Here is a 25440-nt window from a genome sequence, read left to right on the forward strand (position 1 = left end):
TTTCTGAACAAAGAACTGCCATTTTTAATTATCATGGAATGCATGAAGATTAGACAGCATCTATATTCCACTAGCAAACATGGATAATATTGTGCTGTTATTCACAATGCAACTACAGTAGACTCACAAGTTGCTCAGGGGTTACATTTATAAAGCCAATTTAGCATATAGTCAGAACAATCCCTGAACCAATCCTGGCATGATCACCCCTCCCCTTCTTCTGAAGCTGGTGTGCCGAGTGGGCCTTGTCCCCCATGTGAGGCAGAGAGCTTTTAAGCCTTGCTTAGCAAGCTCTGGGGTCTCACAAACTCCAGAACCCTTGTGACAGTCTTCCAAAGCCCAGTAAGCAAATCTGAGAGTCTAACAGCTCTCTGCCTTGTGTGCATTTAATTTGTGTGATGTCAGTTGACCAGCTGCAGGGCACATAAAGCTGTGTTCACACAAGTTAAATGCACGCGGGGTGTGAGTCTGCCGTGTTTAAAACTGAGCTACAGTAACTGTAGCAAAGAAATAAGTAAATAAGTCTGCCCACAAGAAAAATGCAAAAAATTGTATTATCCGTTATTATGTCAAAAGTGTCACAAAACAGGAAGCATACACACTTTTTTGTTGTATTTTGGTTTGACTAAAAAAGTGATTACCCTAGCATGAATATATCAAAATAATGTGAGAAATATGCCTCAAAAAGAAAACAACTAAGTGTTAAACTTTAGCCTTGATATGCCAATATAGATTAGTAGCTTAATCTCATGGAACCAGTTTCCTGGTTCAGATGTCAAGCTAAACCATAGTTTAGCATAATGAGAACGTATGCAGCAAAGTCTTCGTCTCAAATGCCCCCCCTCGCCAGTCACCAGCACAAGTGTGAGGTGGAGCTGGGAGACTTAGTCGCAGCTTGTCATGTTATCTAAACTGATAAGGTGCAGTTAATGTTAACAATGGCTTGTTTGCTACTTCAGATGATGTTTCGCTTTGGGAAAAGGGGGCAATACAAATCTTGGAGAACTGAAGGCTATTGCATTTGTGCTCCGGCAGACATGGAGTGTGCTAAGAACTGACCTAAGAGAGCACTGGATCTCAGTAAGTATACAATTCATTTGGATTTTCACTGGGTATTCCTAAGGGACGGTGCTTTTGTTAAACATAACATTCAAAAAGGAGCACCCACATGTTTATAAAATGATCAGTTTCTACTTTGGTTTCCATTCTTCTTTGGCTATGGCAAAACTGTTTCACTGCAGAGTGGTCCAGACTTTGGCAACTTGGAAGAACCAGGCTAGCTATAGTCGATCCTTTTTTACATACTCAGATACAACTCAAAAGTCAACCCACAGAAGATATTAAGAGTCAAAACATTGCTACTCAAAGCTACATTTGTACAATGAAAACATTCCCTACAATACAAATGGTTATTTTAAAAAATAATAGATATATTTACATTTAGTTTCACATTGACATTGATGATACCATACAGAATGATCAACACTGGGCTGCACCTAAAAAATACAATTCTTAATATTTTGACATTTACAAGGAAAATTGGTTGCTATGTTTCGAAAACAAAATAATGAAGAAACGTACCTTTTGGAAGAAGCACCCAGACCACACTATGAATGGCATTTAGAAGGATACAATGTGGCAATAAATCTTTAAGAAAGGGAGGACTGGATTATTGGGGGGGCACAATTTTTTTTTTTGGGGGGGGGACATTTCTCAACTGCTTTTAAAAATAAGATGCGACATACAGAGGTGAATGGAGGATGAGTCATCGCAGACAAAGGACAGGAAGATGCCCACTACATGTTAAAACGGATGAACCTGATGTGATGAGTGGTGAAATTCCTTGACTCAGTGAAACAATAAGAGGTCTCATATACTGAGTGCTCAATTTCATACTTCATAGTAAACATGGCACAAGTATTGTATTGGTGAAAATATTGCCCTGTCATTATCTGTGGTCCAACACAATCATGTCCCACCTTTATGAAAATTAACATATTTAAGCAACAAGGCTGTCTTTCTTTCTTCTTGTTATGACTTTCGTCTGTCATAATCACTGACCATCCTCTTGATGTGCGACAGTTTGCTCTTTAGTGCCTTGCAGTGGGCTTTGCGGTTCTTATAGTCTGCTGACTAAAACACAGAATGAAAACTATTAATAAATGAAGTAAATCAGATTTCATCTTAAAAACGCTAGAATAATATACTGTCATATTCATTCAAAGTGATCACTATCAGAAGACACAAATGAGCCTATTCTGAAACTCTCAATAGTTTATGAAGTCCTTAAAACAATGAATTTGCAGAATAATCACCAAGGGATATGACCTCATGTGCTTCTGTTTGAAACTGAAGGAACACGTAAGTTTGAATTTTGAATGTGTAAATGTCTAAAGACAATGCATAAAACAAGCACCCTTAGATTTACTATTAGATAAGAGTTTAATGGTTATTGTATTTGTTTAAAAACCAATGAAAATTTGTTTAAAAGAAGAAGAAAAACCAGAAGGAACATGTATGGCAGGCCAATAGCTGTGCTTCTGTTTTAAAAGAGACAGAACAGTTCAAAGACAACAGTTTGAAAAACAGGCTGCCACTTTAACAGTAAGAATTCATATGGTGAACACACCCAACATTAGATTCTGTCCAATATTGGTGCAGGGAGGGAAACACTCCAAAAAGCTAGAGACTGAACATACTTTGGCTCTGTATTTGACAGGGACAGATGCAAGCCCAACCTCAGCCTTCCCTTGCTCTGCCTCTGCAACCTGAAAAGTGGTCTGAATTTTGGAATACCCATCAGGTCAAAGCCAAATTCTTAAGAGCTGGAGCTGGGAGGCAGAGGATTGCTATGGCTATGAGCTTGTACCTGGACAGTATAAAGCCAAAACAGATCTTAGCCTTCTGCCAAACTCTGGGGTGTGATTCATCCTCTCTCTTCCATAGCTCCAGTGTTCAGAGGAAAACTTGGTTTCATCTTGCCCAGTAGAGGCTGCCTGGCCCCCTCACCTGTAGATTCAGTGACAGAATCCGTAGATCCAACTTGTCCACTGGCGGCTAAAGTGGTACTGGTGGCACAGAAACCCTTTCACCAGCTGAGGCTGGTGTGCCAACTGCACACTCTCCTAGATATAAATCACCTGGGCCAGAGTCATCCAGGCTATGTTAACTTGGCAACTTGTTCAACAAGTACTAAGTCACAATTGAAGTCTACATGTTCCGTGGCCAAGGATTACTGCAACACATCTGGGACACTTCTAGCCCCATCATGTTGCACATGTGTTCAATGAGTTAGGTCCAAACTGGTGAAGAACAAAAATTAACAACTTTGGGATACTACTAGTGTTTTTGAATAAACACCACAAGCTTTTTAGAAGACAAAAACAATTGCAACAGGTTTCAGGAAGGAGCCACTCAAAGTCTGCAAAAATTGACAATCCAGCTGTACTTCTTTCAAAGTGGGTTACACAGCCTGCTGCAACAGGAGATATCTTGGTTTACGCGGAGATTACTTAAGTAAACTACTTACTGCCTTTATATCCTTCAGTCGGTTGTATTCTTCAGCAGCAGACTACAAGTAAAAATAACTCAAATTAGGTATCACAAACATTAGCAAAAATCAAAAGCAGAATGGAGGCAGGCTTCGTTATGACGCATGTATAAATATTTAACTATTAAACCAATATCTTTATTGGTGACAAGAACAGCTGCAGGAATGTAAGGAGAGCCTGGCTGGATCAGGCCAAGGGCCCATCTTGGCCACCATTCTTTTCTCAAAGCCTGCAAGCATAGGCATCTGTTTGAGGAATTCCCATCTACCCCGATCCTTCACAAATATGGACTGGAGATCACACACTATTTGGGAGTGGGGAAGGAGAGGTATGGTTCAGTGATAACCCTGCTTTGCATGCAGAATGTCCCAGGTTCAATCCCCAACTTCTCCAAGTAAAGCTTGCAAAGACTCGTTTCTGAAGCCCAGGAATGGCAATATTCAGATAAATAGACAAAAGGTCCGACTCTCTTTAATGCAGCTTCCTCGACTCCTATAACCCCCATAAGCCACCACCAATCAAAGATGACAACATTGGGATGGATGGAGTAATGGTTTAACTCAGCCTAAATAAGGAGTGGTTTCCAGGAAGCCACTGTAGGAGTCTAGACTGACTGACCACTGACAAGGGCCAGAGTCTCTATCTTTAAGCAGTGCTAAAGAGGCTAGAAGAGGGATTGAGCAACAAGCAGCAGGAAAGGAGACAGAGAAAACTATCCCATTATTTCATCAGTGTATTCACTCAAAAGCTGACTCAGATCCTTCAGAAAGAAAAAGGAAGCAGCAAACATTGTGCAGTCAGCCCCAAAAGTCTTCCTCAGAGGTCACCAACATTAAATACTTTCCACGTTGCTAACTCCCCACAACACTTGGGATTCTTGTTGGATGAAGTAGGTTAGAAAGCTCCTTTATCAAGCATGTTACTTCCTCTAAAGCTACAGGCATTTGAGTCCCAGTCAGTGTTAGTATTAAGGACTGCTATCTGTCTTTTCAGGTCAAAGAGCAACATTTTTTCTTCAGAAAGGAAAAACTGCTTCCAGCTACCTAGCCTAAGGGAAGCCTAAGGTTAGAGTTGGTTTCAACAAACACTGCATTGATTATTAGGAGTTTCTTTCCTGGTTCCTTTTTAATTACAGTATCACAGACTTTAATAGCTTGTGATTTTTTTAGGGGAAAGCATATGGGACTAATAATAGTTGCCCATTGGCTACTAATATTGCGTTCAACATCTAAAGCCACATTTCAAAAAAACAAAGAAGAGCCATAAAAAATACAAATTTGCCTTCACCAAAACACCACTGAGTCACTTCACCAATCTTTTGCTGTTTTCAGTGACTCTTCAAGGCAGAGCTCTTTCCTTGACCTATTGCTTAAGAATGTTTTAAGTGGAGATGCCAAGGATAGAACACGGGTCCTTCTGCATGAGAAATATCCAATGCAATGCCCATCATCCATGCTGGGTGGGGTTGATGGGAGTAGGAATCTGACAACATCTGGAGGACTATCCCACCCTGCACAGCATTAGCTAGACTGTAGTTCTGGGAGATGGGATGCAAGCAAATTTAGTGCATATTACAGCACATGTGCAGATGCAGACATAATTCTAATGTCCAAAATTCTCTCAAGCGGCAAAAGGTGTATGTACCACTAAAGAGCAACATTCATATCGCAATATATTTCAATGAATGAAATTACCCTATATTCTTCACTGTCTTCAGGGTAGTCATCCAATTCTTTATCAAGACGAGAAATTTCTCTGCTGATTTCGTCAAGCTCTGCTTGCAACCGCTTGTATTCTTGTAGACCTGCATCGAAATCTCGCTTGTATGCTTGCCTTTGTTGATCGGATGATACAGGTGGATATTCCCTGGATGAAGAGTGATTTAAATGGCATTGTTTGAAGAAATGGAGTGGGCAGTTGCAGAGAGACTTGCTGATTTAGCATTTGTTTATAGGGAAAGGATACCTATGATGCAAATTAATATTTCAGTTTTGTGCTTTGGTCAAAGCATGAAAATGTAGAATTTAGATCCGCATTTTTTACTAGAACTGGCAAATGCCTATAGGAGCCTTGTACAAAGATGAACCAACGCCATAAAAAAGAAGTACATTTCCACACCTTTAAAGAGTAAAGTTTTCACTGCACTAAACATTAGCCTGTGCAAAAGAAACATGTCAATAAATTGAAAAATACAACTATCATGTTTGTTTTCCCAAGGAGAATTCTCAATCCCAGAAAGTTACTTCATGTCAATGGTTTCTGCAGAATATTGCAACACTTGTGTTAAAAATGTAATTTAACAAACAATATCACAGCATATTTTTGAAATGAACATTGACATGCTATATAACCTGATTTGATCAAATGGACTACACAGGTATTTCACTGAACAGTTCCTATTTTTTGCAGTCATGAAATGAAAGAACCAGACAGGCAATGTACCAACGTGCTTATGGTATGCATTTTGTTAAAGTTTTTATACTGAGTAACAATCCCATATAAAGTCATGATGGTAGACCATTTGCAACTTTCCTTCAGCAAGACTTCAGTTTCTAGAAATTATTACCACTATTTGGGGTTCCATGTGTGGTGTAGTGGTTAAGAGCGGTAGTCACGTAATCTGGGTAACCGGGTTCGTGTCTCCGCTCCTCCACATGCAGCTGCTGGGTGACCTTGGGCCAGTCACACTTCTGTGAAGTCTCTCAGCCCCACTCACCTCACAGAGTGTTTGTTGTGGGGGAGGAAGGGAAAGGAGAATGTTAGCCGCTTTGAGACTCCTGAAGGGGAGTGAAAGGCGGGATATCAAATCCAAACTCTTCTTCTTCTTCTTCTTCCATGTACATATGGTTATCTCTCTCTCTCTCTCTCTCTCTCTCTCACACACACACACACACACACACACGCATTCCGCATAATATGTTTTTGCACGTTGATTGGGCACATGCATGGAAAGGTCACTGTTTACTTAACAAGCAATGCAAGCTTTCCTTCATACTTCATTATCTTGGCTCACCGTATGAGTTGCCATAGTTACGCATAACACACTTGAGTTTCTAACTCAGGTTACATAAAGGGTAGCTGGAGTGCATTTCATTTGTATCTCTTATTTTGAAAATTGGTTACTATAAGTTTTACTTACAAAAAGGTCTCTTAAGGGACAAATCAAGAATTTCACAAACTGTGTTACTATCTGATTAGAGTGAGGTATATTTATTTAATTGCTTGTCAGTTTTTACCTATTTAAGCAGTGATCCAAGAACTTTTAACCAACTGAATCATATCACTGAAACACAGGAAGAGCCATTTCTGAAATCTTACATTCTTGTGACCAGATTCTAAAAACAGAGACCTTCCAAGTATGCATACAAGCAGCAGCTCAGGATGAGTCAGTTTCAGCAGACAATTTTCAGAGGCTAATAGTGTTCCAAAATATGACATCTGCCTGCACCTCCCTTCATTTCCCTGCTCTGCCCTAACATACAAGATTGACACCTTAATAGGTAGGTAACACACAGAAGCAACAGCAACTAATTTTTCAATCCATCACATTCATGTAAAATACTTGTATTCAAACACAGTGATGCTTCCATCAGTAGTAGGAAAGGCATTGCACTTCTATTTTCCCTGCCGAAATACTAGCTTTTCACTAACAAGTAGGTGACATCAACTTCTGAATTTCATATCCAGTTTCCATTTATGCTAGTGGAAACCTAGAGAGAGAGTGTGTTGGTAAGGGGCTGTATCCCAGTGTCATTCATAACATACACAACCTGTTAAAGCCTCATGGTAACCTGCATCAACTTGTGTTAGAATAAGTGGGGTTCTCTGTACTGATGCTCTACAACCAGGCTGCCATTAACATGGTACCAATGCCCAGGTTTTATGGAATTGTCCATACCTGTCCCAGTCCTCCTCCAGTTCATCACAAGACTCTCCTCCAGTGGTGTAATCTGCATCATAGTTGTCCGTGTAGGTTCTCTTTGCTCTTCCTGCTCTTCCTTTTTGTGCTGGCTCCTTAGCTGACCCATTGTAACTGCTAGTGTTCGCATACTGAGGTGGCATTGGGCTCTTTGTTAAATTCACTTCAGGTATCCTGTTACAAAACAAGAACAATTCATTTCCACTGAGCAGATATTAAGAGAGACAAAATAAAGACTGCTGGTTGTTAATGCTAGGCTTCCCAATGTTAAGATTATTTTCTTCATCACACAAAATGACGTTATTGTCTAAGAGCTGTTATACGAAGTCAGGTGGACCAATGCAGCAGGTAACAAAGTCAGTGAAGTCATGCCAGATACTTTCTGCTCTGTAGTATAAGCTGGTACCCTTCTCTAAAAATGTTAATCAGAGTAACCCCTGTAATTCTAAGGGCTCAGAGTTACTGTTCAGCTTTAGTAAGCTAATGATTAAAATAGGAACAAAAGGGACCTGCGCATTGAACTTAATGAAATAAAATGTTGGGCACATTTAATCTCCCTGTCATTTACAGAAAACAGTTGACTTCAAGAATCCAAGACAAAATGATATTAATTATTGTTTCCTTTGGCACACACACAACAGTCCTCAGATCCTTCTGTAAGCAAACCTCAGTATGTGCAAGTGAAACAACCAGATATACATCCTGCCTTAGTTTCCCTCATCATCATCTGTGTTTTGTCATGTCTTTTTTGATATTGAAAACCCCTCTCAACCTGGCTCACATAATTAAAATTAAATTTTACTGTGAATATGGTTCTGCCCCTCCCTGCTATAGCCATAGCTGGGGGCAGTTTTAGGGAGGGTCAGACCAATATTCATAACAAAACTTATTTTTCATTATGTAAACCACCCTGAGACTTGTGTTCAGCCATTATTGAAAGCGGTTTACATTTAACTTAGTCTTTAAGTGACAAAACAAGAGTGGCACATCTTGGGTCTGGCACATCTTGGCTGGCCCTGACAGCCAAAATTGTGTGGTTTCTAGGACCCTGCTTTTTGCTTTCAATGCAATCCTGGGTATATTTATTTGAAAGTCAGTCTCGTTACATTCACTGGGTCTTACTCCTAGGTTAACAGGCATAGAGTTGCAGCTGTAGTAATTGACCTTATGCTGCGCCTCCATGGGAGGTCAGGCACAATTTACAGCTCTGTTTTGGGGGAACTGGGATAAGAGAACAGGAGTTTGTTTTAGCAGGGACTAGTTGAGGTGGCTTGAGCACCAGTCAAACAGCTGCCCCAAACCTTCTTCTCTAGCTGGTTTGCCTGCCATGCCATGATGAGTGTTTTAGCAACATAGCCTTCCTTTATAGCTTGAAGATGGTGGGGAACACATCTTCTTCCATCTGCTCAAGGGTGATCCCTGCCCAACTCTAAGCTACAAAGAAACTTGATTGGGCTGGTAGAACACTTTCCAATGCATGGCGATAAAAATATTAGCCCCACCCCCTGGTCAATTTATTTTCTGCAATTAGACCCCAGATGACCGAGGGACTTACACATTCTAGGTTAAGACGTGGTTGTGAAACTTCTGAATGCCACTAATGTGACAAGCCGCCCTGCCTGCCCCCGCCCAATGAATGCAGTGTTTTTATTTCATTCAATATAGAGACTGAGAATATTATGAAATCGTCACTTGTGAGCTAAATTTGCAAGCAGGATGGTGTTGCTGCGCCTCTCATAACATGGCCATCAACCTTTGACAACCATTCATTACAGCGCTATTTCATGTAATATGTATGCAAAGACTGTCCTTATTCCATTATGTTCATTCATAAACAGAATAACTAACAAGTTCAACTATGGCTATCTTCCAGACAAAACATAGTTCTGAAGGTACAAAGGCAAGCTGGATGAACGACATACTTTCTGATCACCAGTTCCTCTTGAACCCAATTAAAATGTGATACATGGGGGCAAAATAATGATAAACCACCAATACATCACCTAAGGCAGTGGCAGCCGATATGATGCACTCCAGATGTTATAGACTGCACTTCCCATTAATTCCTGGCCATTGGCCATGCTTGCTATGGTTGATGGGAGTTCTAGTCCAAAACATCTGGAGGGCATACTACCTGATGTAAGGAACGCTTGATGAGCAAGTGGGCAATGGAAGTCAATAATAGAAGGAAAGTCAGTTTTCTTCTTTTTTTTTTTTTTTTTTTCAGGTCCTTTTTTTTTATTGAAAAACTTTATTGCAATCAGGTATACTTTCTCATACAAAAGTGATTGTATCGTAGAAAAAAATACAATACAAATAACACATTAAAACACATGCTTCTAAAAAAGAGGAATAACAAAAAAAAAAAAAAAAAGTAGAGAAAGAAAAAGAAAAAAGAAAAAAAAAAAAAACCAAACATCACAAAGTAAACCACTTTCAATCATTCCCTTACATACAGTTGACTTCCATTAACCTCAGCTTTGGATTAAATATTCTACATTTATCATCTGCAGTTATTTTCATTTATCTTTATATGTCGAAGGAGTTAAGCATCATCTACTGTTAAGTTATTAATTCTCAAATTAATCTCAAGGTAGCTTATGAATTTAGACCATTCTTCTATCTTTTTTATCGGTTTATCTCGCCTAATATATTGTGTAAGTCTCGCCAATTCCAGGTATTGATATACTTTCTCCTGCCATTCTCTCATTGTAGGTATTTCTGGAGATTTCCAATTCTTTGCTATTAGAATTCTCGCAGCGGTGGTGGCGTATTGGAAGAAAGTCTGATCTGTCTTTTTTATCTCTTCTCCTATCATCCCTAGGAGGAACGCTTCAGGCTTCTTGGGAAAGTTATACTTCAAAATTTTCTTTAACTCCTCATAAACTTGACCCCAGAAACCCTTCACTTCCTCACAGGTCCACCAGATATGGAGGAAAGTCCCCACCTTATCTTTACATCTCCAGCAGGTATTATCTGCTGTTCTATACATTCTCCCTAGTCTTGCTGGGGTCAGATACCAGCGGTACATCATCTTATACATATTCTCACGTAAGTCAGCACATACGGTAAATCTCATCCCTTTTTTCCATAATATTTGCCATTTGTCATATCCTATCTCATATCCTAGATCTTTGTTCCATTTAATCATTACTTCTTTAATTAACACTTCTTTATTTTCACTTTCCAGCAATTGCCTATACATCTTAGACAGTAATTTGCTATTACTCTCCATAATCTCGGTTTGGTATCTTGATTTATTTTCTCCCATACCTATTCTCTTATGTTCCCTCCATATTGCACTAACTTGGTGAAGGTGGAACCAATCCTTAATCTTCTCTTTCAATTCATCCTGTGTTCTTAATTTCCACCCTTCTTCTGTTTTAATTAATAGATCCTCATAAGTCCATCTTTTACCGGTCATATTTAATTTCTTTATTTTAATGATATCCACGGGTGAAAGCCACCAGGGAGTATTTTGTTCAATCACATTTTTCTTCCTGTTCCAAACTTCTATGAGTGATCCCCTAATTATATGGTTAGTAAATCCTCTATGGACCTTGTCCTTTCCCTGCCAAAGGTAGGCATGCCACCCAAATCTTAAATCAAACCCTTCCAGGTCTAATAGATCAGTATCTTTCAGGGAGGCCCAGTCCTTTATCCATAGTAGGCATGCCGCCTCATAATAGAGCCTTAGGTTCGGTACGCCAAAACCCCCTCTTTCCCTAGCATCCATCAAATATTTAAGTTTCACCCTGGGTTTCTTCTCTTGCCAAATGTATTTGGTCAGGGTCTTTTGCCAATTTTTAAAGCAGGTGGTGCCTTTTATGACTGGCAAGTTCTGGAACAGGAATAGCAATCTCGGGAGGATACACATCTTAATCGATTCCATCCTCCCGGTCCAAGATAGATTCAATCTACGCCAGATGTTCATATCTTTCTTAATTTCCTTCCATAATTTATTGTAATTATCCTCAACCAAATTAATATTCTTTGGGGACAACCAAATTCCCAGATATTTCACCTTATTTACTACTTTAATATTCACCTGTTGTTCTAACTGTGTTCTTTCTTGTGCAGTAAGGTTCTTTGTTAGTATTTTAGTTTTCCCCCTATTTAGCTTGAATCCGGATAATTTGCCATACTCTTCCAAAAGTTCTATCGCCTTACTGGTGGTTTCAGATGGGTTCTCGAGGAAAAAGACTAGGTCATCTGCGTAGGCTTTTAATTTGTACTCTTTCTCTCCAATTCTTATACCCTTAATGCTCGGGGTCGTTCTTATTTTATTTACGACTGTTTCTAACACCAAAATAAACAATAAGGGTGACAAAGGGCAGCCCTGCCTTGTACCTTTCATAATCGGAAAATACTTAGTCAAATTATTATTAACAATCAACCTGGCCTGCTGCTCTTTATAGATTGCCCTGATACCCTTCAGATAGGGGCCTCTTATACCCACCTTGTCGAGTTTTTGTAGCAGGAATTCCCAAGACACACAGTCAAAAGCTTTTTCTGCATCGACAAAGATAAGGGCTGCTGGGACATCTGGTCTTGCCTCTAAAAACTCCATAATATCTAATACATGCCGGACGTTGTCTCTCAATTGTCTACCCGGTAAGAATCCCACTTGGTCTCTATGTATATATCTATTTAGTAATTTTTTGAGTCTGCTTGCCATAATGTCTGCGAAGATCTTATAGTCGCAATTTAATAATGAGATTGGCCTATAATTTTTTAAATCTGTCTTTTCGCTTTCGGTCTTAGGGACTAATGTAATATACGCCTCCTTCCAGGAGCTAGGAATCCTCCCTTCTCGGAGAGTATTATTAATTACCTCCGTTAGTACCGGCACTAATAGATCTATCATTTTTTTATAATATTTTGCCGGTAGGCCATCCGGACCGGGGGACTTCCCGTTCTTCATTTTATTAATAGCGTCCCGGACCTCTTTTACAGACACCGCATTATTTAGATATATACAGTCCTCTTCCGTAATGAATTTCCTTTCTTCTCGATTTAGATAGTTCTCTATTTCTACACTGCTCTCTTCTCCTTTTTCATACAGCTTTTCAGAGAAGGCAACAAACCTGTTTTCAATATCCTCTGGATCTTCTATTACCCTTTCATCTATTATAAGTTTATTAATCACATTTTGTTTCCTTCTTTTCCTAAGCTGCCAAGCAAGTAACTTCCCCATTTTATTTGCCGACTCAAAATATTTCTGTCTCGTAAATTTAATTTTCTGTTCTACCTCTAGATTCAAAATAGCTGAGTATTGGGACCGCAGCACCCTCACCGTTTGATTGGTTATTTCGTCCGTCGGATCTAAAGCAAGTCTTCTTTCATAGTCTCTCAATTGTGCTAAAATATCATCCTTCTTTTTCTCCCTTAACTTCTTTCTATAGCTATTTTGTTGTATTAGAAAGCCCCTTAGGACGGCCTTACCAGCATCCCAAACCAGCTCTATTTGGGTATCTCTATTTAGATTCGTCTCCAAATAATCTCTCAAAGTTTTTTTTGCCATATCCAGTACTTCCTCATTTTCAAATAAATATTCGTTCATCCTCCACCTGAGCTGCCCTTTCAATTCGTTTTTAATTTCCAAAGTCAAGGGGCAGTGATCCGACAGGGTCCTGGGTAATATCTCACATCTCTTAACTCTCCATACCATAGCCCTGGTCACCCATATCTGGTCAATCCTACCCCAGCTCTGGTGTGGCTCTGAGTAATGAGTGAACTGTTTTGTTGTGGGGTTCCGATGCCTCCAGATGTCAATTAGATCTAAATTTTCCACTAACTCATTAAATGAGTTAGGGAGCTTCCCCCTGTTTACGTTCCTTTGGTTCTCACTTCTATCTATACTCGGTATAGTCAGTTTTCTAAACAATGGAGCCAGAGAATATTACAAGAAGAGCAATCTCTTCAAGCAACCTCTTCAAGCCCAGAGGATAACATGATTCTTTCAAATCACTATGCTTAACGTTCTCCCAACACACCCCTAAGTTGATATTGGCTCTTGATTAAAAGCTTTAAAAAAATTTCTACACACCCAAGAACTTAAAAAAAGGCTGTTCAGTATTTACTAGATGCATGAAGGAAGATAGGATAGTACTGCTCATTCTTTAAAAATCCCTAGAGTTAGGATTCTTAGTGCTGCTTTAATGTTTCTAGGTGTTGGCTTTATGTTATTGTTTTCATCATAAATTCCCTTACAAAATGCTGTGAAATGCAGGGTGCAACAGTGAAAGAACAATACACCCAAGGGACTAAGTCTGTAATCCTATGCCCTTATCTGACAACAAGTCCCACAGAACTCAGCGAGACTTACCGTATTTTTTGCTCTATAAGACTCACTTTTTCCCTCCTAAAAAGTAAGGGGAAATGTGTGTGCGTTTTATGGAGCGAATGCAGGCTGCACAGCTATTCCAGAAGCCAGAACAGCAAGAGGGATTGCTGCTTTCACTGCACAGCGATCCCTCTTGCTGTTCTGGCTTCTGGGATTCAGAATATTTTTTCCCTTGTTTTCCTCCTCCAAAAACTAGGTGCGTCTTGTGGTCTGGTGCGTCTCATAGAGCGAAAAATACGGTACTTCCAGAGGAGTGTAAGTGTATGTTTACTTCCTAGGTTATCAAAATGTGGATTGGTTATCCTTATCCAAATACTTATTAAACAGTGGAGGACACACATGAAAAGTAAACAACAGTGTAACCATGAAACTACGCTCTTAAAAGCACAGGGCCTGTGTTTCTTCTCTCAGGTTGTGTAAGTGTGAATGTGGACATTCTACATTTTATAAAATATTTGCACTTTTATTGTTAGGTCTGCATACCTTGAAAAGTATACCCACTCAGGCATCAGCCTTGCTTTTACCTCAGAATATTGAAAAGAAAAAACAAAGCTATGCACATCCCAGATGAACACTGTAACAAATAAATCCTGTATATGACAAAGTAGCTACGAGATGAAGATCAACAGTATGCTTTTTTCTTTTTTTCCATACACCCTAGTCTCTTAACTCTCTGGACAGGTCAGATCCAAGAGTTATTTATTTATTGAAGTTTTCCTATCCCCTCTAGTCTGGAGCACTTCACATAAGAAAAGCTTAAAAGAATCACCTAACACATACAATAACCATAAAACCATTACATTTAAAGACAACAGAGCAGCAGTGATACATTTCTTTATCCCCTCCTTCTGGAGAATTAACCCTTCACCCCATCCTCAACCTAGCTACACCTATCTGCCAGCTGTTCACCTAAACTAACCCATGATCCAAACAAAGGTGTAATTCAGATCCTGGGATCACCGCCAGTGTCAGAATTTGGGCTTTCAAATTTCAGTGGGACCCTGTGTAATGCCAAAATTCAGCACCCATTGCAGGTGAACTAGTCGCACTCCCCTAAATCTGCCGCTGTTACTGCACCCCACCCCTTTCAACTGCAGGTCAGTGTTACAGTTTTGTCAACAGGAATCTTAGTAACTGATTAATGTTCCGAAAGGGGAGGAGGAGAAAATGATATCACAACCTGCTTTGAATTGCTTACTATTGATCCTGTGTGGTCTTTCTTTTGCATTGTGTCCATTCAATTAGGGAAAAAAAACAGGAACATTTATACTTACGGAGTAGCTCTGTAGCTATTGTCATTATAGATCTGTTGTACAGGAACATCAGAAACAGAGTAACCCACAGAACTGGCAACTCGATCTGTATAGTCAGCTACAGGGGTAGGTATTGCTGGCTCCGGATTTATGTTCTTCACCTGGAAAGACATACATGTGTTAAGATAAACACGTAACACTGAACAGGATACCATCATCCCAGAGCAGAATACTTCCCTCGGCTTTTAATTGGCTGCATTTCAGATTCTAAAATGGCGCAAAATGTGTATTTAAAGAAAGGATTAGACTCCACAGTAGAACAGGTTGCTTGCCAGCTCTCTTGGCCCAAAGAGGTTATAATAAGCAACTACACTCAAGGGAGAATTATGAAGTTTTTCAAATGCCAAAATTTCGCACCAAACGAAGCCTGCCTCAAATGTGCATGTTGAGAATAAGGCTTTATACAGATTCACTCTGGCTCCAGTGCGCTCCCGTTGCTGGTGTTTGAAACTGTGTATGCATGACATTAGCCACTATGAATATCTATCCTGTAAGGGTTTGAGAAATACTGCTGTTTAATGCCTCATACCAGCTTCCATCCAATTTACTAACTTAAACCACAGTTAAACAGCCATTATGCATGTGCAGGTGACAGCTTCCTGAACAGGGGTTTGGGGGGTTGCTGGGGTGGGGAAACCAAACAGGTAATGCCCATTCCTGTCCCTTCTTTGGTGCATACAGCAATGTGCAAGTGAGACTTGCAGAATGGGGTACACAGTGATCATGTCTTCTTAGTCTGACCCACAGTTGAAGAGATCCGAGATGAGACACCTTTCTAGAAGTCATTCTCAAGAGCCCCTCACACACGGCACTACAACTGGAACAAATGCTGAACTTGAATTCAACATCTCACTATTGTGTCTGCTCGTCAGCACATGCATTTCTGCTTACTAGAACAAATGCTATTCCCTGCCCCTTGTGTACTGTTCTGAGGTTCTCCCAGAGCTGTTTGGGGGGCGCCCGGGTGCCCAGGGGTAGGAGACGGTGGGGGGGGGAGACCCATTGTTCTAGCAGGACTCGTACCGGTTCCTGCTACCACAACTGTTTACTTGAATTGGACCTATTGCAGCGACTTTTACATGCCTGTTGATGGAGCCTGAGAATTCCCAGTATCCCACAGCAAGAACACCCGAGAACTTCCCACTGGGGAATCCCCTTTCTTGACTCATTAGGAAAATACAGGCATTTAGTCACCTTCTCTGCTGTAGAACAGCAGCAGGTGATGAAATGCGCACATGGTAACATTAAGGTTCATTTAAAAAAAATCAATATAAACAACTATCGCACGAAAATGAAAAACAAACAAACACAGCAGTCCAGGAATAACTCAAGACATCAAAACATAACTGGCTAATTAAAAGCTTAAGCAAGCTTAAACACACAAACCAAATCAGCCAGTAGAAAAAGGTTTCAACGAGAGCCACAATTTCACCTGTCAGCAACAAGCTATCACCAAGGGAGCCAGGCAGCCCACTCTGGGGAATGCATTCCACAGAAAAGGCTCAGCTCTCTACACCCTCACTGACCTCACCCAAAGCAGGCTGCTCAGAGCAGAATCCAAGTGCCTCTCCCTTGAGTGACTGGCTCTCTTATCAGCCAACTTCTCAGTTCAAAGAGCTTCCCATGAGGCGGCTCCGACCCCCAGGCATGCTGGCTGAAGGCAAGACCCAGGATATCAATCCAGAGTGATCCAGGTCAGTTTCCAGGCTGATGCATGAACCCAGTCTCAGGAATGTTCAGCCCAAGGTGGCAGAATTTGTAAAAACAATTCTAACTATATGGCACCATGTAAAAACAGTGGGGGTGGGGGCAGCTGTGACATCTTGCTAAATAATTCCAGTCGTGCCATTCTGAGGTGGGGCAGAAGTTACATATGGAGTGCACCACTCATATCAAGAGACACAGAACACACGTACTTCTCTTTTAAGGCATAAAACACCCGCTAGGCAGAAATTTCTCTGCATGAATTGGAGCAGCTCTGACCACAAGAGATTGATGGCCAAGTATTGGCGAGGAGCCTTCTTCAGCTCAAAAGCTGCATTTCCTGTTGTCTAACTGGGGGGAGGAGGGCTGCATGCCAAAAGTGGGGTGTGGCTACCCCACCCCCTGCTCACACATGCTTTTTTAAAAGAGTGTTTTTAAAAGCTTTTAAAGTAACAAACCCCAAACTGCTAACAACAATTAGCATGGAAAGGAAACCTTATTTCACGCCTACCTGCAAGCAGGGATTTTCTGGGATCACAGGTGGGAAATGAAGGGTTAACTCTCCTCACAAGCTCTGCCTGGAGGGCGGGGGAGGGGGGAGGGAGAGAAAGAAAGCCCCTCTCCTACATCACAATTAGGCTTCTGTTGTTTGGAAGTCTTTCAAGCCTAATTGCAGCACAGGGGGTCCTGGCTGGGGAAGGAAAGGTTTACAATTGCCACCCCAGGGGACAATTGTATATAAATGAAGGATTTTTTTTGAAGCCTGATAGCTGGAGGGCAGGGGTGCAGCAAGAAGGGGATGCTTATGATGCAAATGAGGAGGATCCTGGGGCTACATCTGGCTGATACACAGGCTGATATTTTCCACCCCTGAGTTACAGGGTTTTATCAAATTCATACTGGCTTCAAAGCTGCATGGGACTGCAATGATTTGCAGTTTAACCAATGGGGCAAAATATTCCCTGCCAGTACAGTGGTGCCCCGCAAGACAAATGCCTCGCAAGACGGAAAACCCGCTAGACGAAAGGGTTTTCCGTTTTGGAGGTGCTTCGCAAAACGAATTTCCTATGGGCTTGCTTCGCAAGACGAAAATGTCTTGCGAGTTCCTGCGGGGTTTTTTTCCTGTTCCCCAAGCCGCTAAGCCGCTTATCAGCTGATCCTAAGCCGCTAAGCTGCTTAACAGTTGATCCGCTAAACCGCTTATCAGCTGATCCGCTAAGCCGCTAATAGCGCTAATCCGCTAAGCGGCTTGCTTCGCAGGACGGAAAAACCGCAAGACGAAGAGACTCGCGGAACGGATTCTTTTCGTCTTGCGAGGCACCACTGTATCTGGATACCACACTAGAAAGCACCATGGTTCTAATCTCAGCATTTTGTAAAATGGTGTGCATAGACATTTGTTCTGTGAGTATACAGTCAAACCCTCCACTGCCTTGGGAGAAGAAAAGGCAAAGGAGTAAACCTTACAGAAATCCGGAGTGGAGTCCCTAAGGTGGCGCCTTGTACACCTCTTTCCAGTGACCCCTGCAGCCAAGCTGGTGCCAAATGCATAGGGAAGCATAAGTCTGATGTTATTAAGCTTTTATATTTGCTGGAATCTGCCCAGAGTGGCTATGGCAACCCAGTCAGATGGGTGAAGTACAAATAATAAAATTTGTTGTTGTTGTTGCTCCTTTGGACCACATCAGCGAGGTCAAGAGAGGGGGGTCTTGTCATCTGGGCAGCCCAAGACCTCCATACACACTACCCAGGCTTGCACCTCAGGAAGGTCACTTCCATGCTACTAACACAGCAGTTTGCCTTCACCCCTAGAGGTGCAATCCATTGTCTCTTGAGACAGAGGGATACCAACAACAACCCCATCCAAGAGGCTGGGTGTAACTACTTTCACAAAGGAACTACTTTCTTCTCAAATTCCATCTGATATTCAGTATTAGATATGGAGTGCTATGTGTCTTCACCTCACGATCTCTTTTGGGCAGAGGAAGGAGGGAGGGAAAGAGCAGTTTGACTGGTTTTTCAAACTTTACATGGATATTTGTTAGAGTGTTTAAGGGGGAAAGTATCCCCCCCCCAAAAAAATGGCATTCTTCCACAGTTTGCTCTATGTAGAATATGACAAAAAGCTTTTGGTTCCAAGTTCTCCAGAGGTTTAAAACTTCATACAGAGTTGCTGAAAGCCTACATCTCTTCACAGCCACAGAGCTTTGTCAGCTATGTTTTCCAGAGCACAGAAGCAGCTACTTAAGAGGGAAGTGCAACATTCCAGATGAAATAATTTCATCTTTCCAAAACACAAACAGCGCTGGAGGACAGCTCATACCCATTTCAATTTATGCTGAATTTCTTATTCTTTCTCTCTACATCTTGGACACACCGTGTTCAAGGTGATTAATGCTGTTGTTGTTTTTTAAGGCATACACAATAACAAAGCCAAAACAATGGCAATGCATAATGCAGGACACCAGAGGAAAGAAAAACAAAAACCAAGCTGGAAAAGGTGGTCTGCCTACAGTGGAAAGCCAACAGAGTAAGGACTAAGCGGATTATGCAGAGCAAGGAATTCCCCATTCTGGCCATCATGACCAAGTAGACTAAGTGTGCTGGACAAAATCTGCTCCTTATCTCTCCCCTTGTGGGGCAAAGGAGAGAGATGGGTAGAGTCACTCACTGGTCAATCACCTGATATCACAATGATGCCAGATGATGATTGTTGGGACCTCCTATGCAGGGCTTTTGAAGAGCCTTCTGCAGTCTGAATGCAAGACAGTCTGAATGCAAGACGGGTGGCTCCACCATGGAGCTACAGCTCTTTCTTTGCTAATGTTTTTAGGAAAGCAGTGTTTTCACTTAAGTACCCAGTCATTGTATTCTTTTCAAATTTAATCTACTTTCCACACACCACAAACGAAAGATAGCTGTCCAATTAACACAACAACCCTTTTTCAAGGAATAGCTCTAGTAACCATTTAACCCTGAGAACTGGATTGGCACAAATTTCATCCTATTGACTTAAGGTCAAAGGAACTCACTTATTTAGTTTAGCTGGTTTGTTGACCCAGCATGTAAAGAATCAGTACTACATGAGACCCAAACGATTTTCCCTATGGCGGAGACTAGAAAATGTTCAACTGCCTAAATTCACCTAAAGTGATTGCACATATTAGCATGTTAGCTAGAAGCAAGATTCTTGTGGGGACTAAGGCATAGAAGAAAAGAGAATGTGCAAATCATGGTAAACAAGACTATCTCACTAAGTTATAAGAGATGAAGCAAGTCATCCTCTTGTTTAGCATAACTGAAATCCATGCATGACCTCTAGTTTTAAAGAGTGATGCAGAACAGGCAGATACCAGAGTATGGTGGTTCGCATTATATTTAAAAGGGCACACCTAAAATATGAAGTCTGAATGCAAAGACATGCATCATCCATTTTTGGCTGCAACTCCCAGTTGAGAATATGCTTGGTTGTAAACCCAAGTTTATCTATTTACTGTGTAAAGTAAGCCTGAGGACATATATAATGGTTGTGGTAAGACACTGAGGCACTGAATAATCAACTCCGGAAGTCCTGCTGATCCCATCAATTCAATAAATATACAAGACAAACTATGGTTTAGCAATGCAGGAATGAAGCCTGTATTTACATATATGCTCACACCTCTCCCTGACACTTCCTGAGTTATGGCAAATATAGTTTGCTGTTAAATATGCAAAAGCAAGTCATGATTGGCTGCAATCCTGAAAGCAACTTATTAAGTGGAACATGGAAAAAAGGGGAGGGTGCATGCAAGCCTGAGGCTTGCTCATGCAACGCAAAACCATGGTTTGCCATTACAGAAACTGGCTCAGTACTGGTGCACATGGTACATCCTGCACAGAGGAATGTTATGCAAGTCCCGGGAAGCTTGGTACCCTCATTTCCCCTGCACGTCTAGTTTATAATTACTGCCAAAACTAGGTCAAAATCAGCATATGCCAAAGTAAAAGGTAGGTTATCGGTTTTCTGACAGGTGGATGTATCCAAACACTCATCCATGTATCTCAGAAACCTAATCATGTATTTCATTTTAGGTTGATATATTGTACAATGGTAAGGGACACGGGTGGCGTTGTGGTCTAAACCACTGAGCCTCTTGGGCTTGCTGATCAGAAGGTTGGCGGTTCGAATCCTCACCACGGAGTGAGCTCCCGTTGCTCGGTCCCAGCTCCTGCCAACCTAGCAGTTTGAAATCATGCCAAACAGTGCAAGTAGATAAATAGGTACCGCTCCAGCGGGAAGGTAAATGGTGTTTCCATGCACTGCTCTGGTTTTGGTGTTCCATTGTGCCAGAAGTGGCTTAGTCATGCTGGCCACATGACCTGGAAAACTGTCTGCGGACAAACACCAGCTGCCTCGGCCTGTAAAGCAAGATGAGCGCCGCAACCCCAGAGTCATCTGCAACTGGACTTAACTGTCAGGGGTCCTTTACCTTTACCATGGTACCTTGGATCCCGAACGCCCTGGAACTCAGACGTTTTGCCTCCTAAACGCCGCAAACCCGGAAGCGATTGTTCCGGTTTGTGAATGTTATTTCAGAACCCGAACATCTGACAGGGCTTCCATGGCTTCTGAAGGCTGCAGGAGCTTCCTGCAGCCAATCAGAAGCTGCGATTTGGTTTTCGAACGTTTTGGAAGTCGAACGGACCCCTGGAACAGATTCTGTTTGACTTCCAAGGTACATTACAAAATGTGAAGAGGAAGACTTTTTTTAAACCTCCCCCCGCCCGCCACAAAATGAGAGAATGCTACAATTGTTTCTAATTACCATTTGAAGTATGGTGATATAAGAGTGTTTTTATGTGCACTCTAAAAGCTGTGACAGCCCTCCTAACCTGGCTTTACAACTTGGATATACAGAGCGCTAGATAGGGCATTGAATATACTACTCGACAACAGTAACTATGACAGATTTTCATAGTTTTTGGAGATGGCTAAGCTGTTGTCTCCAGATGTTGCTGAACCCCCCCCCCCATTCCTTTTCAATTGTAATTATGACTGCGGCTGATGAGAGTTTTACTTGAGCAATATCTAGAGGACCACAAGTCAGCCACACCTGGTTAAGCATGAATGAGCAGTGTTGCTAATACATTACTCTCTTAAGTCATGGTTGACTTTGACCATTTCCAGGACATCTAAAAGGCAATATACATCCAATCCCACTACTTTCTGCTTGATCTATTAATAACTCTGGTCAGCCACAGTCCCAGGCTGAAACAAGTTGCAGAGCTTGGAACATGCAGTATAAAAGGCTCCATGAGTATTTAGTACTTTATCTGGATAATTCTAAATTGGTCACTGTGGATTTTCTGGGTGCACTTGAACAAAGTGTCATTTTTTAAAAAAATCAGTTACATATAAGTGAACCTCAGAACTCCCCCGGCATTAAAACAGAAGAGATTTCCTCTAAAGTGTTAATGTAGTTCTTCATAAAAAGCCTCCTCAAATATCAGAAGTTAGCCATAATTTTCTGCTTGGGATATCTGATCTCTGGTAAAGACAAAAAGCTACAGGTACTGTATAGTTATTCACTGGGATTTGTTATTTGGCTCAGGTTTTTTTTTTCACCTGCACTTCTCCTGGCAGAGTGAAACATGAGTAAACAAGTTCATTAGCTAGTAAAGAACACGCCCCGAAACTGTCTCACCGAAACATTTGCTTCATATCATGTAAGGCACTATATGAAGCAGTCAGTCCCTTTACACTGGCCTGATGGATAAAGGACAAATGAAGTCCATGTCATGTGCAAGTCATAAAATATCAAAGTGCACAGTGAATACTGTACTCATAAAAGAGTAAGCATTGAACTGAGTCACTTTCCTAGTTAATTAAGCACCTCCAGCATAAGGAGGTGGGTTGCTTTTTATATTACAGTGCAGGTATTTTAAATGCTCAGCCTTGCATTTATAACATTTGCATCATTATCTCAAATGTTGTACTACTACCTCTCAAATTACCTGAAGTTACATTGAAAATTCTGAGTATTTATATTCCAAAAGAGCATTTAGACTTTGTAAACAGCATCAGCAAAACACAATCCAAGGGCCAATTCTGCACTGGATATGACCTGGGATATTTTTCTCTGCCCATAACACACCACACCCGTAGTGAACAACTCATTTAGCTTGTTCATTCTGAGTGCAAACTGCAATTTTACATGCTGCAAACCTGAAGAAAACCTATCCAGCACAAGCATTGTGCAACAAAGAGATAAAAATGGGTTGTCTTCCCTAGACTCCTGTCAAGAATGAACCCTGCTGCCTCAATAGGAGGTGGGTTTTAAAAAACACAACTTCATATAATCACTAAACTTAATGATTCTTCAGCATTGCAGTCACTAATGCACATGTCTATGTGTATAATCTTTAATACAGGCTCACAATTATTGAAGACAAAAATTTCAAAATAAAATATTAAAACATAACTTACCCATTCTTCTACATTGGGAGCCTCTTCAAAACTTTTTACGTGGTCCCACAGGATATTCACTTTGCCATAGTAATTCATTTTACTTCGGGTTCTTGCTGCAAAGAATATTATTATGGCAAAAGCTACAACAAGGAGGAAGGCCAGTACAATGGCAATAGCCTAGGAAAGGAACAGATCAATAGGAGTTTTAAAATGCAACAAATCAGAACAAAGATAGTCTTAAATTCGACTATCTATCCCTTTCAAAACTACAAGTAACAATGAGACAGAAACACATTGGTCTTAAGCAACTTACTCTTTTAGCCATGGTTACTTAACTGCACTTAACAGAATAGTTAAAATGGTGGCCCACCGCACAAGATGGTTGCAAAAACTGATTATGACAGGACTTGGTATGCAAAGTGCATTGTAAATTACTCGGGATCTCAACGCAGGTAGAAATTCCTTACACTTATTTAGGCAAGCCATTCCTCAAACTTGATATACTCTATATCCAGAAACTCAGGCTTTCATAGGATTAAGAAAGGAATAATGAAAGGTAAAGGATAATTTAGAGATACCTGCCTTTCTAACAGTCATTTAAAAAAAATAATGCTTAGCTCAATTAGGTGAACCTAGTGCTTAAAAATAAGGTGTCCTAGGGCAATCTCATTAACTGAGAAGTATGAATCTGCACCTGCCTGCGCTTTACTGGCAGAATCCACAGTATATGAATACATGTGATCTTTTTAAAAAGTCTTTTTTGTGCTCAGGAACAGGTTCCCAATTGTCAACAGCAATGCAAGAAACCAGTTGCAGATGGCACGGTGGAGCAGAGGCACTCACCCTGCTTCTCAGGAGAACAGTGGGAGGGGCAAGGTGGCAGCACCAGTGGAGCTACAGAAGTGCTCCTGCTGGTGTGTTTACACCGTGCTAACATCGCTGCTGCGGTGCCCCTCCTAATTCTTCCTCCTGGTAAGCAGCAGCGACTTGTCTGCTATTGCAAGAAACAATTCTCAAATATTTGGGGGGAGGTCATCCAACATAAGCTCATACTTTGATTGGTTGGCTCCTGTTCTGCCAGTTCTGAACTAGCTCCCCATGACAGGGGCCCTTCTTCATTTCAGCCTTCAGTCTACTTTTGTGTATCATAGGGCAGAAAAGAAACAAAGAGCCATTTCCTTCACATTCACTTCTGCAAAATTTTCTTAACTGGAAGGCAAGGCTGAGCAGAACTTTCTTGTGAGAATTTTTTTTTTAAGATCAGGCTGTTGCGGGGGGGGGGGATTTGAGCATAATTTTTTCATACTTAGCCTTTAACTTCCTTGGGCAGAAGCAAACAATTACATTATTGCAATAAAAAAAATTGATTGCAGCTATTTAGCATCCCCATACTTTCATTTCAAATTATTTTTATTAATCCCCTTGAGATTTTTGCAAAAATCCTAGGTGGTGACCGATTGATTTTTTTAAACAAACAAACAAATGGAGAATTGAAACTTGTCCAAGACCATTCAATATGTCTTCAGAGCTGAGTTACTGTCCATGAACATAATTGCCCAAGACAGCTAGCACAGGTTATTCAATTAAGGATCAACATAGACAAATCCATAAAAGGAACAGCTAAAAGGATTAGCATGGTTTGTAGGCTGCAGCTGCTTCCTAACAAGCGTTTCAATAATTCAAGTAGAGCTTAAACCAGGATACATAGATCTGAACTCAAGATTTAGAGGTGCAATGCGACTCCAGTAAATAAAACCAATCAAGCCATGTTGAAACCCTGAATCTACATATGATAACCCCTACTCACTAGATCTAGGCCTCCAATTAATCATCTGAATCCTCTCTAGAGCAGTATAAAGGTAAAGGTAAAGGGACGCCTGACCATTAGGTCCAGACGTGACCGACCCTGGGGTTGCGGCGATCATCTCGCTTTATTGGCCGAGGGAGCCGGCGTACAGCTTCTGGGTCATGTGGCCAGCATGACTAAGACGCTTCTGGCGAACCAGAACAGTGCACGGAAATGCCGTTTACCTTCCCGTCAGAGCGGTACCTATTTATCTACTTGCACTTTGATGTGCTTTCGAACTGCTAGGTTGGCAGGAGCAGGGACGAGCAACGGGAGCTCACCCCGTCACGGGGATTTGAACTGCCAACCT

At 41.1% G+C, this 25440-nt stretch overlaps 1 protein-coding gene across 2 annotated transcripts in view; it reads right to left on the minus strand.

Moving 5' to 3' along the window:
• Positions 1 to 383: 383 nt before the first annotated feature.
• OCLN (occludin) overlaps positions 384 to 25440 on the minus strand; it is a 34205-nt gene continuing 9148 nt past the window's right edge. For both annotated transcript variants that reach the window (XM_082191961.1, XM_082191962.1), the window contains exons 4-9: positions 23303 to 23461; positions 15091 to 15230; positions 7450 to 7644; positions 5246 to 5417; positions 3530 to 3571; positions 384 to 2133 (exon numbers count right to left, since the gene is read on the minus strand). In XM_082191961.1, the coding sequence (XP_082048087.1) occupies positions 2032 to 2133; positions 3530 to 3571; positions 5246 to 5417; positions 7450 to 7644; positions 15091 to 15230; positions 23303 to 23461 (810 nt within the window). In that variant the 3' untranslated portion in view covers positions 384 to 2031. The remainder of the gene's footprint in view (positions 2134 to 3529; positions 3572 to 5245; positions 5418 to 7449; positions 7645 to 15090; positions 15231 to 23302; positions 23462 to 25440) is intronic.

The sequence above is a fragment of the Podarcis vaucheri genome (assembly GCF_965113315.1).
Source record: "Podarcis vaucheri genome assembly, chromosome: 11".
Lineage (NCBI taxonomy): Eukaryota > Metazoa > Chordata > Lepidosauria > Squamata > Lacertidae > Podarcis > Podarcis vaucheri.